This window comes from Cheilinus undulatus, linkage group 24, assembly GCF_018320785.1.
Source record: "Cheilinus undulatus linkage group 24, ASM1832078v1, whole genome shotgun sequence".
Lineage (NCBI taxonomy): Eukaryota > Metazoa > Chordata > Actinopteri > Labriformes > Labridae > Cheilinus > Cheilinus undulatus.
In genome coordinates this window covers 13647290-13660483 of record NC_054888.1, presented here as the reverse complement: position 1 = coordinate 13660483, position 13194 = coordinate 13647290, and the positions used below count along the sequence as shown (strand labels likewise).

At 39.4% G+C, this 13194-nt stretch overlaps 2 protein-coding genes across 4 annotated transcripts in view; both read left to right on the top strand.

Annotated features, from left to right (window-relative positions):
• Positions 1-9664, top strand: part of LOC121506494 (collagen alpha-1(VIII) chain-like) — a 131170-nt gene extending 121506 nt beyond the window's left edge. For all 3 annotated transcript variants that reach the window (XM_041782334.1, XM_041782333.1, XM_041782335.1), the window contains 3 exons: positions 907-1071; positions 5903-6146; positions 6345-9664. In XM_041782334.1, coding sequence (XP_041638268.1) covers positions 5909-6146; positions 6345-8293 — 2187 coding nt within the window. In that variant the 5' untranslated portion in view covers positions 907-1071; positions 5903-5908 and the 3' untranslated portion in view covers positions 8294-9664. The remainder of the gene's footprint in view (positions 1-906; positions 1072-5902; positions 6147-6344) is intronic.
• Positions 9665-10182: 518 nt separating this feature from the next.
• LOC121506332 (protein jagunal homolog 1-B) lies at positions 10183-12742 on the top strand. The gene is made up of 4 exons (XM_041782095.1): positions 10183-10289; positions 11203-11300; positions 11861-11933; positions 12028-12742. The coding sequence occupies exons 2-4, from the start codon at positions 11212-11214 to the stop codon at positions 12415-12417; spliced, it is 552 nt and encodes a 183-aa protein (XP_041638029.1). The 5' UTR covers positions 10183-10289; positions 11203-11211; the 3' UTR covers positions 12418-12742.
• The last annotated feature ends 452 nt before the right edge of the window (positions 12743-13194 follow it).

Genomic DNA, 13194 nt, shown 5'->3' with positions numbered 1-13194 from the left:
ACACTTTTTAATCCCATTTCACCACCCTTTTCACCCATTTCTAACACTTTTACAACTTTTTAAAGCATTTTTGCCACATTTATCTAATTGTTGCTTTTTTAAATCCCATTTTACCACCTTTCTGTCTATTTTTGCCATTTTTTAATCAGTTTTAGCCATTTTTAATCTATTTTAATTCTGGTTTTAAGTAAAGAGATTTACATTTTTAAGATGGCTTTATACGATGGCACAAATGAATTTAAAAAAACACAGTTGTTGCTTTGATAAAATTGGTTATACTCCTGAATGTGCATGGTCGTGTCCCCAGTCTCTTGCACCTTTATTTTAAGTCTACAATACACTGTTGTACAAGCAAGAGTTACACTCAAGCTGTTCAGCACAAAAAATGTGCCATTGAAACCCATTCAAACTGCATTTTGATCTCACTTTAAACATGCATTTCATTGTGTTTGGGTGTCAATCTGGGCTTTTGCCTTGGAATGGCAAAATGATCTGGTGGAGAGTGGTCTCCACCAGATGGCATAAAAATTAAGAAATATTTGGACCCTGAAATATTTAATTTGGTGGTTTTCTGCCTGAAAAAGTAGCAGCAATTTTCCTATTTTAAGTTTTGACTGCTGGTTTTAGTTTTCAAGTTGTTTGAAATTCTTGTATTAAAGCAGAAGATGATTTATTTTGATACCCAGCTCCCTGATAAGATGCAAGACGCATTTTTATGATTGTACCGTTCTGATACATTTATTTTTAATACCACCGTCTGTCTGTACATTCCTGAAGAAAACAGGTGTGTCTATCATTTCCAAAATATGTCGACCGTTTGGATGGCAGCTCAGTGTTACAAACTCCAGGCCTCTGCGAAAGGTCACAGCCTGACATTCATTCAACCTGACATTCATATTTTCACAGGGCCCAGCAGGACTGCAGCTTACACCTGGCTGGATTCTGTGCATGGCCACCGTCCCACTCATGCCTTGGAAAAGACCCAGACGAGCTGCGTAAGAAACGGGGCTGAGGAGGCGCAGGCCGCAGAGAGCAACGACCTTCAAGTTTGAAAGGAGAAAGGACCTGAATGTAAGAGAATTTGATGTTTGAGTGGAGGAAAATGTGTAGATGAATGAACATAACACAAAGATGAACATAAATGGCATTTAAAGTCTTTCAATGGCGCTATTATAATATTCAATTCAGTTGATATACTGTACATTAGAAGCACAATTAGTAAAAATAATGTATTTGTTATTTTGGCATCAAAACACGTACATGGTTTATGTAGGTTTTTTAAAAGCAGTTTTGACACAAAATCTTTCAACAACAATAAAGTATTGCCTGTCATATATATATATATATATATATATATATATATATATGTTTTTTGTTATTGTAATTGATTATCAGGGATACTGTATAGTGTAAAATTAAGAAATGCTGAAGTGAGAAGTCTTATTTTTCTCCCAAGAAGTTTTTGTTTTTAGAAAGAAGAATCAATAGTCAACCAACCAAACTTCATATGACAATTTGGTATTTAACAAAAATGTGTTGTAAGCTTGGCTGGCTTTATTGTGACTCAATTAAGGTCCAATAATAAACCAAACTCAAACTATTGTTTTCTTTTAAGCACACTGTAGTTAATCTATGAGGCAGTAACTGGAAACTACTCGCCTTAGCTTCTTCCTCACACAGACAAGTCAAAGTATTTTGCACCTTGACACATCAAACATTTCCCTTTTTGTCCTTTAGCTTTCTCAAATCATTAACCTTATAGCACAATTTGCCTGAGTCCTGTTTCAAGGTTTTTTTTTTTTTAAGGCAGCATAAGGAGAGGAGAGTAAGGCAGATATCACAATTTGAACAAAAAATGACTTAGGCTATGAGGGTAACAATATACTTTTCAGTCTGTAGCAAGTTCCTTTTTTCTGCAGTTAAGCTAATGTTACTTGCAGCTACTACAAGTTGCTTATTTTCTTAGTAGTTTTTATCCCAACAGAAAGTAAACTACACTGCCAAAGTAAGTATAAATTTCAAATTAAAAAGAAAAGTCTCTTTAAATGTCAATAAGTCATTTTGTACATACGCTCCTGCATATTGCATTTGCATATACTCCAGCATAAGCACTGTATTAAGGTTCTCTGCAGATCCGTCAAAAGTCTTACCATGTCTCCATTTAAGGCCATACAAAGTCCTAAAAAGTCAAAATTTTACCAGTGAGATGGCTTGTCTAGTAGAAGGCAATTTCTGTTTTCTAGCCAACCATATATTATATAAAACATCGCCCCCTTGCCTCTGTTATTTTATCTGGATCACTGAGAAACAGTAATTCAGTTCTCTAACAATGGGCTTCACTGTGCTAACATAAAGATCCATGCAGGTTTTCTCCTACTGTATTCTACTTTTTATTAGTTAAATAGTTTAGCATAATCTCAGCACACCTGCTAAATATCAGCAGATGTGCTGCTGATACTGATAAATATCAGGATATGCCATACTGATAAGATATTAATAAAACTGAGGTATTAAATGTGCCAGAAATCATCAAATTTGAGGGGGTTATGATCCAAACATATCTTTGCCCTGTACCAGGTATGTCCAAACTATGGCCCAGGGGCCAAATGGGGCCTATGACCCATCTTTTATTGGCCCCCCCCAAATTCTTTAAATTAGATATAATATAGTCCTTTAGGAGAATGAAACTTGTGCTCGACTGCATTATTCTTCTTAGATTCAGCATAAGGCAGTGGTACCGAACTAACACTGTTAACAAACATTTTGACAAGTTTTAATGCTGTTTTTTTTAAGGACTAAATTGAGCCAAAATAATAAAGATATCTTGATTACAGCAGCAAATAGCAGCACCAATTATGCTGACCAGGGCCCCCTGAAACCTGATTGACCTCCCCCAAATCCTTGAAAATGATTGGCTATTTGCCTTGTCAGCCATCAACTAGCCTTTTAAGATTGGTTTTTCCTTACTTTAATATCAAATGGAAGATTCTGAAAGTGGCCCCACCATCCTTATATATTTCTGTGCGTGGCCCCCAATGGAAAAAAGTTTGGACACCCCTGCCCTATACTGTCAACAGTCCATTAAATCAGTAAATTCAGCCCTGGTCTAGTGCCATTTATTTTTGAGTAGTTACAATGCAACAAAATTGTATAATTTTTTCTCAATTCAGGTCTGAAAAGGTTTCAAAAAGTTTTAATTTTTAGGAAATTAAGCACCCCTACCTGTGTGTCATGGTTTCAGACCATACTGGTGTTGCAGCCCAGCTTTCATTTAAATTACCAATTAGAAAACTAATTTTATTAAATAAATCTTTTTGACTCAATTTGATTCCCAAAGTCAGTGATGAAACTTGCTTCTGCTATTGCCATTATTCACTTAAAAATTTGTGATTAAATGCAAAATAATTCAATTTTAAACATGCGATCAAAATTCATAGTATTAATTATTTTGCAACCTCCATTTGAAGTAGTTTGGTAGATGTTTTGTTAAAGATATTTCAGTTAAAAAAAGTTTTTCACTCAGCAGTATAACCTCAGATATGAACCGTCACTGGTAGCTAAATCTATGTTCATTATGATGGTCCTTTCTGGGTGTTTTGTATCTGGATCACAGATTTTGACAGGCGCTAAAAATAATGTACAGTAGAAATTTTCAGCCTGGAACTTCTCAGCTTGCTTTCATAGATAATTGCTCAGAAGTAAAATATAAGCAACTCCATTAATTCATGTCTCCAACTGCAGAGGCACACAAAAAGCTCTGCATAGATAATATATACGTTCAACCATGGCGTTTATTTTTATGGCTTGCTCTTGGCAGAAGCCAGCTGATCTCTTTAGCTCAGACATGTTTAAAGGATTAAAGATGATGTTCAAGTGTGACCACGTCGTCCCTCGAGGAGCCTCTTAATTATGATATATATGTTTTAGCAGCATGAGCTCCGGGTAATTCACTTCAAGGATATGAGACTCTGAGGCTTTAACACAGTGTGTTTGAATGGATGTGTAAACAAAAGGAAGGAAGGACAAGAGGAGAAGGCGGCCTGTGAGGTGTTTATGTTTCTCTTTGGGTTTGACCACATTGGGTTTCATATGAAGAACCGGCGGGTTGGCTTTGGAAATTCTGTTTTCCTCGGCTGTAGAGCACAGCCTGCTGGCCGTGGAGTCAGATGAAGGCCGCCCATAAAAAAAGGGTTAAACGGTTAAATGCTTTTTATTTCTATCTTTTCCACTTAAACCATTCCTTTACCTAGATACAACCTGCATCCATATATGCTGCTTTTTTTTTTTTACAGTGTCTCTCTTCCCATCTTTAATGTATTCATATATCTCAATTCCAGCTTTACCTGACATCCCATACCTTCACCATTCTGTTATTTTCCCCCCAAAACAAATAACTGCACACACACACCCCCACACACACATTGACACACACTCACATATTTATACACACACATCTACACACACCAAAACATAGCCCTTCACACCCTCAAATTTAAAGCATCACAATGTTATGAGTTCCTGCTTATCTTTGTCTGTTTGTATTGTCTTAATTGCAAATATGTTGTCCCTCACTTGTCATGCTCTTTCTTGCATCACTCAATAAAAAAAGGTTAAATGGGAAAGATTTCTGGGGACCCATGGAGGTCTGTTTTGTAATTTGTAAAGTGTATCTGTGAAAACCATATTGTATATTTAACCTGAATAACAACCACTCTTAATAAAGGAAAAAACAAAAACAATTCATTTCTGCTGCAGTACAATATTGCCTCTTTCAAAATGTAAACCCCAGATTTACCTTGTTTTTGGAAATGTTAACGATGTGGATGGGTCACTGAACTAAACCATTTGGAAGTTATCAGTCTTCATCGCTAAACCACGATGTGCACGGACATCTTGATACCAGAAAATAAAGCAGGAGAAATTATTTGAATAAGTGCAAAAGGAAAGCAAAAATTGTCTCAATGGATTATAAGTGCCAAAAATGGCTTAACAGGGCAAAAAGTGGCAAAAATGGGCAGTTAAAATGGCAAAAAAAGCAGTTGGAAAGTGGCAAAAATGGCCTAAAAATGTAAAATATTGGCAGAAATAAGTGGTGAAAAGTGGTAAGACAGCAGCAAAAATTGGTTAACAGTGGCACAAAGGCGGAAATTAAGGGTAAAGCAGCAAATATGGGTTAAGAAAGGAAAAAGTAGCAAAAATGGGCTGTAAAAATTGTAAAAAGCCATTTAAAAAATGCAATAATGGGCAGTAAAAATAGTGAAAGTTTTTAAAGAGTTGCAAAAATTCATTAACAGTGGTTAAAAACAAAGGCGCAAAAAATGTGTTAAGAAAGGAATAATAGCAGAAATGGCAAGCTGTTACAAAGTGGCAAAAAGTGGTAGAAATAAGTGGTGAAATGTTGTTAAAGAGTTGCAAAAATTGATTAACAGTGGCAAAAAGGGGGCAGAAAAATGATAAAGCAGCTAATATCGGTTAAGAATGGAAAAAGTGGGCAGTGAAAATGGAGAGAAGTGGTTAAAAATTGTCAAAAATTGGTTAAAATGGGCACCTGAATTAGTGAAAAGTGTTAAAAGAATCAAAAATTGGCTAAAAGTGGCAAAAATGGGTTTGATGTGGAATCAAATGTTTCAAAATGGGCAGAAACAGAGATGAAAAGGTTAAAAGTTGCATGAACTAGTAATTCAGAACCCAATAAATGAGATAACTGTTAGCCAGGATGCTAGCACCAATGCTTCTGATCCAACACACCAGCATAGACATCATCAGTAATTCACTGGGTTTTACAGCATTAAGGTTTTGATTGCTAACATTGCAAGGTCATTTAAGATGAAATTATAAAGCTGGTGTGCGAATAGCCAGCATGCATTGTTAAAATGGAACTTTTTGTCTTTCTCTACTGCAGATAAAAATGGCAGCTGTTCCCCTCCATTCTCTCTGTCTGCTCGTCACTGTATACCACCTGTGTTTGTTACACCTGGTCCATGGTGGAGCGTATTATCCACACAAACAGCCGCCTCCACAGCACCCGCCTCTGCCACAGTACAACGATGGTTATCTCCCTCAGCAGCAGTTCATGGGGAACGAGATGCCGCTTCCTCAGCTTCCTCTACACATGGGAAAAGAGAGGCTGCCAACTGAGGGCAAAGGTGAGGTCAGCGGCTGACCAAGGCCTGTCAAATTATTACCATGAAAGAACTCTAGGGGTCTCCATTAACATCATGTTTTAAATTTTAAGCAGTAGCTTTAAATATCAAAGTATTAAGCCCTGCCAACAATGTTATTACATTTAATTGATATTCATGACTAAGCGGGTTAAAGCCTCCTCTCCGTCTCTCTGTTTTCAGGACAAACATTCAACCCCAGAGGGGCTAAAGGTCCTCCTACAGGTCCAGTTGGTGAAGGAATCAGAGAAGGACCACAAGGAATTCAGGGCCCACCAGGACCAGTAGGACCACCAGGGCCACAAGGCCCTCCTGGGCTACCAGGCCAGGGATTACCAGGGCTGCCTGGAAAGCCAGGGCCTCCTGGTCCTCAAGGCTACAATGGAATTGGAAAACCTGGCATGCCAGGTCTGCCTGGAAAACCAGGGTTACCAGGAACACTAGGACTAAAAGGTGACCTTGGTCCTACTGGTGGTGAGGGACCAACAGGGCTTCCCGGGCCTGCGGGTCTTCCAGGTCCCCCTGGACTCCCTGGCATCTCAAAACCAGGAGGTCAGGGGCTACCAGGACAGCCAGGTCATCTGGGGGAGCCAGGCCAAAAAGGTCTACCTGGGGCACCTGGTCCTCCAGGCCCAAAGGGAGACAAAGGACTTGGTCAACCTGGTTTGCCAGGTTTGAAAGGACCTGGTGGACCACCTGGCCCACCTGGAAATGTGGGCATGCCTGGGATTGATAAACCTGGCATGAATGGTCTCCCAGGTCAGCCTGGGATACCAGGAAAACCTGGTCCATCTGGGGAGCCTGGGATGGTAGGACCACCTGGTGAAAGAGGACTACCAGGACCACCAGGATTACCTGGAATTGGGAAAGCAGGAAAAGATGGTTTAAGAGGACAACCAGGACCTTCTGGAGGAAAAGGAGAAACAGGCCCTCCTGGATTACCAGGAGGTCCAGGCTTGCCAGGATATGGGAAACCAGGGTTTCCAGGACCTAAGGGTCACAAGGGTCATGCTGGTCTCCCTGGACCTCCAGGACTAAAGGGGGATAAGGGTTACGGAGGTCTTCCAGGAGTCATTGGCTTGACTGGTCCCAATGGTATGCCTGGTCCACCAGGTCTAATAGGACCTCCAGGCAGTATTGGATTTCCTGGGCCCAAGGGAGAAGACGGAACAGCTGGCTCTCAAGGTTATCCAGGAAAGAAGGGGGACTCAGGACCTCCAGGTATCCCAGGTCAACCAGGTCGTCCAGGAGAAGGAGGACAACCAGGACCAAGAGGCTTTCAAGGGCCTAGTGGCCCCAAAGGAGAACCTGGTGTAAGGGGTCTACCTGGAGTACCTGGAGGTGTAGGTTTACCTGGACCAAGAGGAGAGGGGGGACAACCTGGAGAGAAAGGGCACCAAGGGCCACAGGGTATTCCAGGTCTTACAGGACCTGGTGGACCAATTGGACCTCCTGGGTTGCCAGGACAAAAAGGTGAAACAGGCTTACCAGGAAATTCTGGATATCCTGGTGAGGGAAAGCCAGGACTTCCTGGTCATATTGGTCCTCAAGGTAACCCAGGTCCTAGTGGCCCTGCTGGACTTCCAGGGCCACCAGGACTACCTGGACCACCTGGCCCTCCAGGACTACCAGCATCATCTCCTGACTTGGGGCAGATCTTACCTGTGTCGGGCCCGTACAGCGGACAGAAACAAGGCTATAGGAAGAACGGGGGTGAGATCGGAGGAAACGCCCTGGAGATGCCTTCGTTCACAGCTAAGCTCACAACCCCGTTCCCTCCTGTCGGCTCCCCCGTCATCTTTGACAAACTCCTCCACAATGGAAACCAGGACTACAACCCCCAGACTGGTATCTTCACCTGCAGCATACCAGGGATCTACTACTTTGCCTACCACGTCCACTGCAAAGGAGGAAACGTGTGGGTGGCACTGATGAAGAACAATGAGCCTGTGATGTACACGTACGACGAGTACAAGAAGGGTCTACTGGATCAGGCTTCAGGGAGTGCCGTACTCCCTTTGCGACAAGGAGACTCTGTTCATATACAGCTGCCATCTGACCAGGCTTCAGGACTCTACGCTGGTCAATACGTCCACTCCACATTCTCCGGATACTTACTGTACCCCATGTAAGGAGTGTCAGCAACCAAGCAGCCACAGAGCCGAAGCTGAAGTGCAAAAAAACTGCACTTGAGGTTGGCTCAGTGCCAACAATCCCAATTGGGTCCCAAGTAAAATATAAATTTACAGCAAAGATAAACATGTTTACAGGCTGGTACCAAAAGAAACAGGTATCAGTAGCTCATTTGTACATGGGAGGAATTTCTCTACAACTCGTCCTTTTTGTATTTCATTGGAGGTTTTCATAAATAGTCATAGTAAGAGGCGTGGCCAGGTTGATTTGCAGGTTAAACATGATCAGCACCCATGACGTCTTTGTCTGTTACTAGAGTTGGCATTTTCAATATGGCAAGCACCATCATACTACTTCAACCTCACCTCAAAAAACCAATGGGTTATGTCAATAACTCTACGTCCATGTTTTATACAATGTTTGATATCAATTAAAGGCAACTAAATTGACTTTTTGCTGGCATATATTCCTATTTACAGTTTTACAAGGAATGTTTTACAAGAAATGAAGGCAAAGTTTCAACATATCTCAGATTATTTACATTTCTTTCACAACTACATTTACAGACATCAGTTTAGTCTTGGGAGTTTGTTATAGCTTTTAACATTAAGTTGATGGTTTATGGTCACTGGCTCTGATAAGGTTTCAGCTTAATATTTCCGTCATAGATCTTGTATGTTTACATTGTACATTTATTCTTATATCCATCCACACGCAGTATATCAGTGTTAATAACATGACTGGAACAGTTTTAGATCAACAAGTCTTGCAGATTGTATTCTCTTTTGCTTTACAGTTTACTGTACTGTATTCTTGGCACATATGAACATGTAAGCATACATGACATTTACTCAGAGCTTTCTCAGCGGGGTTCATATACCTATTAAGTAAGTCTTTCAGCTACAAGATATTCTCCATAACTTACCATTTCATCTTACAATACCATAATTCATCATTTTCCATCATTTCTCACCCCACAACAATAAAATACATGGCAATTTATCCACAATTCGGCAGTTGATTTTTTGATTTTTTTTTCTTTTTGACTATTTGATGTCAAAATGTTGTATTTAAAAAAATTCTTTGAACATTTTGTAAATGTGTCAGTATTCTCTGTAACTTATTTTTATGACTACTGATCACTTCAGCTTGTCTTGATTTCTGTTTTGATAGTAATTTGTGATTTTTTTCTGTTGCAACAAAAATAAAGTATTCCAATTCATGCCCTTCCCATTCATACATAAATGTGTCTGTTATCTTTATAACATTATTCCTGAATCTGTTGATGTGCAATTATTTTCTTTTTTCTTTACTTTGACAATGGTGCACAGCATTTAATTGGAATGTGTGAATTTTTTTGTAAATTTAATAAAGACAAAATATCATTTGTGTTGGAGTGATTTTTAATTTGATCTTGCCGCAAAAAGTGACAGTTTCCTTTGGTTTCTTGCGCAAGTTATTATTCGACAAAGTTGATGTTGCAAACAAACATGAAATATCAGCCATGTCCATAAATCAAATAGGTATTATTATGTGCTAAAATGCCCTCTTTTTACAGCACAACCACAGTAATTTGCTCATGTAGTTCAACAAGAATTAAAGCTGGATCTTTAGTTTGTGTTTGGCAGGACCCTTTTATCCACATGAGGGCGCCAAAAATGATTAAACCGTAACTCCCTTGCAGGACTTTTAATTAGTTTACGATCGTGCTTCTGTTTGTTGATTGCATTTAAAGATTATTGTCTTTTAATTTCCAAAACAGAAAGAAAAAGCGAAAAAATGCATGTCCTCCTAACATCATAGGTTCCCCACGATGCAGAAAAACGTTACCTAAGGCCTACATTACATGAGAGAAACTGACCAATCAGCGTTTGCCACGTCATGCTTCCACTCTTCCACTCTCTCCTCCCTCGTAGCACACAGCCAGCTAAAGTCTCCCTTTGCAAACCTACAAATCAATGATTTAACGAGTTTATCAACGTCTGCAGATAAAGGGTGAGTGTAAATATACTTTTCTTTACATCTGTTTTGTTGACATCGAGTTATGACACAGTTTCGCCACAATATCTCCCCTTTAAATCGTTAGCAGAGACACCCGTTTGTATGAATGACAGAAGCTAACAGTTAGCATTAGCGTTCTAACTGCTGTCTACAGTCTATTTACACCGTAATATTGGACCTGTTTATATTAATGATGACATCTGGAGTTAAATTAAGGCTTTTAAGATACATTTCCAGTGACCTTTTAAAACTGGGTGTTGCAAGAAGGATTAAAATAGAGGTTTTCTAAACGTTAGCCATGCTAAGGTAGTGCCTTTAGATGTGACAGCTGTGACCTGCTGTGAAGTTTGCTCAAACTAGCAAGTTTGAAATACTGAAACAGAGTTGTTTTGTGTGTTTGTGTAAAGCTTTTTCTGTATAGCATATACAGTGTTAACTCCAGTGACACTATAAATGCAATGCAAGCATATAAACAGGGGTTTTACTATATATCGTTCTTAAATTATTGACCAAGTGTGTATCTGTCTTTGCAATTATACTGGACTGTTTTGATTATCATATAAATAGTGTAGCTTTTAAGGAAAATGTAGGGAATAATTTTAAAGTGTTTTTAACTCAAATACAATGCAAAACCTGAAGTCTCTCCAGTACTGCTTTAGATATATTGTTAAAAATAACAGTTTTTGCAATTTGAAATAAAAGGTACTTATATAAAGTGCAAACTAAAGACCTTTCTAATATTTAATAAGAACATAATTGCAACCTTGTTTGTGTTTATGTAGTTGCACATCCTGTCATTGTGATTGCAATTACATTGCATCACAGTAATAAATCCACTCACTCTTGGATTTTTCTGAACAATTTCAAACGTGAATACCTGTTTAATATATGAATGTTTTGCTTTCAGATTTCCACCATGGCTTCTCGAGCAGGTCCCAGAGCAGCGGGCACAGACGGCAGTGACTTCCAGCATCGAGAGCGGGTTGCCTCACATTATCAGATGAGGTAGATCCTTCAGCTATGTTGGAGAGTTTCTGGTTGAAACACACAGCCTGTGATGCCGGTATCCCAAGTGAATTTTACAATGATACAGATATTGATTTCTGTATATACATGAAGTTCAGGTCTGAAATTTAAAAGTTGAAGGAATGAGACTTTTATTGATTAGTCCTTGATTAATAAAAAAGGCCAAAAGATCAGTAATGTTTGCATAAATTTTCACTTCTGTTGGTACTGATAATTGACTTTTTTAACTAAAATCTGTACATTTGTAATTAAATCTTTGGATCCCAAATCCAACCTTAGGACCACAGCTGAAAAATAATCAGAGATCTTTACACTGACATATATAGGAATATAAGATCATTATATATATGATATATGATCATTATCTTAACAGATGCATCTTTAAAAAAAAAGTAGTTTACTTGAGTTGCCTTAATGTATGATTAGTGAGATCTTTATCTTGATTGTCATTCACTTAAAGATCTTTTATAAGATGCAGAGACTTTTTAATGAGTGATGATCTCGGTTAACATTGAAAATGCTTTTTTCTTTTGTCCCAGTGTTGCCTTGAAGTCTGAAATCCGTAAACTCAACATCGTCCATGTGTTGATCTGGGTGCTGATGGCAGCTCAGGTAACAAACAAACAAACCTATGAACTTGCTCTAAACTAAAAAAGTGCTTTAAAATTAAATGCATGCCTCATGTAATCCTCCTCATCTATTTTAGGTGACAGTGAGCCAGCTGAGCCTAGTGTCCCATAAGATCGTCGCCTCTCCGTACCAGTGGGAGTACCCGTACCTCCTGAGCATCATCCCGACGGTCTTCAGCTTTTTGGCGTTGCCTAAAAACAACATCAGCTACCTGGTCATCTCCATGATCAGCGCCGGTCTCTTCTGCGTGGCCCCGCTGATCTACGGCGCTATGGAGATGTTCCCCGTGGCTCAGCAGCTCTACCGGCACGGCAAAGCTTACCGCTTCATCTTCGGCTTCTCGGCCGTGTCAGTCATGTACCTGGTGATCGTCATCGCTGTGCAGGTGCACGCGTGGCAGATCTACTACAGCAAGAAGCTGCTGGACCAGTGGTTCACCAGCACGCAGGACAAGAAGAAGAAATAAGCTCATCTCTGTTAGGGAAAGAGGAATTTTGAAAACAATCTCTGAACTGGTGGCCAACTGAGACCAAAAGAAGAGACTGCCAAAAGTTTTGATGTCCTATGTTGTCTTTTTCTATATTTATAATTCACGGTGATATCATCATGGTAACAATTACCTGCAGAAAATCAGTCCATCCTGCTGCCATTTTATTATTGAGAATCATGCACTGTAAATGTTTCCTGTCTGTACCTTGATTTTTCCAGGTACTTAAAGGCTAACTGGAAGATGACTGTAACACAAATGTCCATGCTTTGGAGTTCAAAAGTAAATTTAACTATTAAAACCAGCCTACAGGTCAGTCATTAATGTCATTAGCTTCTTTTACAGAAGTTTCATTGTGTTTTCTTGTTACCTGACAGATCCTCTCAAGATTCATGTGATAACAGCTCTGTTGCCCTGTTGTGTGTAGCAAAAACACTCCCTGTAGGGTGACGCTGACATGAAATAAAGGTCAAAGCTTTCAAAACACTATTTAGCTATGCTACAAGTCAGTAAGAGAAGATCTATTAGTGTCAATGTGTTTCATATTTCTAGGACATATAACTTTGTGTATAGCAATTTTAATGTATGTGCACACATCATATCATGTCGAGTGGATGGCGTTGGAAATAAGTGACTCCCTCTTTTCAGAAACCAGCAAACATGGTGCTATGGTGAGTTTAAACAAGACTAGTCATGCAAACCATACACCCTTTCTACTATAATTGGCTTAAATAAGATGAGAAAGATCTGGTGCCT

Bases quoted from the DNA above. Each gene is read 5' to 3' on its own strand.
- LOC121506332 (XM_041782095.1), top strand. From the start codon at position 11,212: ATGGCTTCTCGAGCAGGTCCCAGAGCAGCGGGCACAGACGGCAGTGAC. The intron at 11,301-11,860 runs GTAGATCCTTCA...CTTTTGTCCCAG, and splicing joins GCCTCACATTATCAGATGAG to TGTTGCCTTGAAGTCTGAAA. The intron at 11,934-12,027 runs GTAACAAACAAA...CATCTATTTTAG, and splicing joins GGGTGCTGATGGCAGCTCAG to GTGACAGTGAGCCAGCTGAG.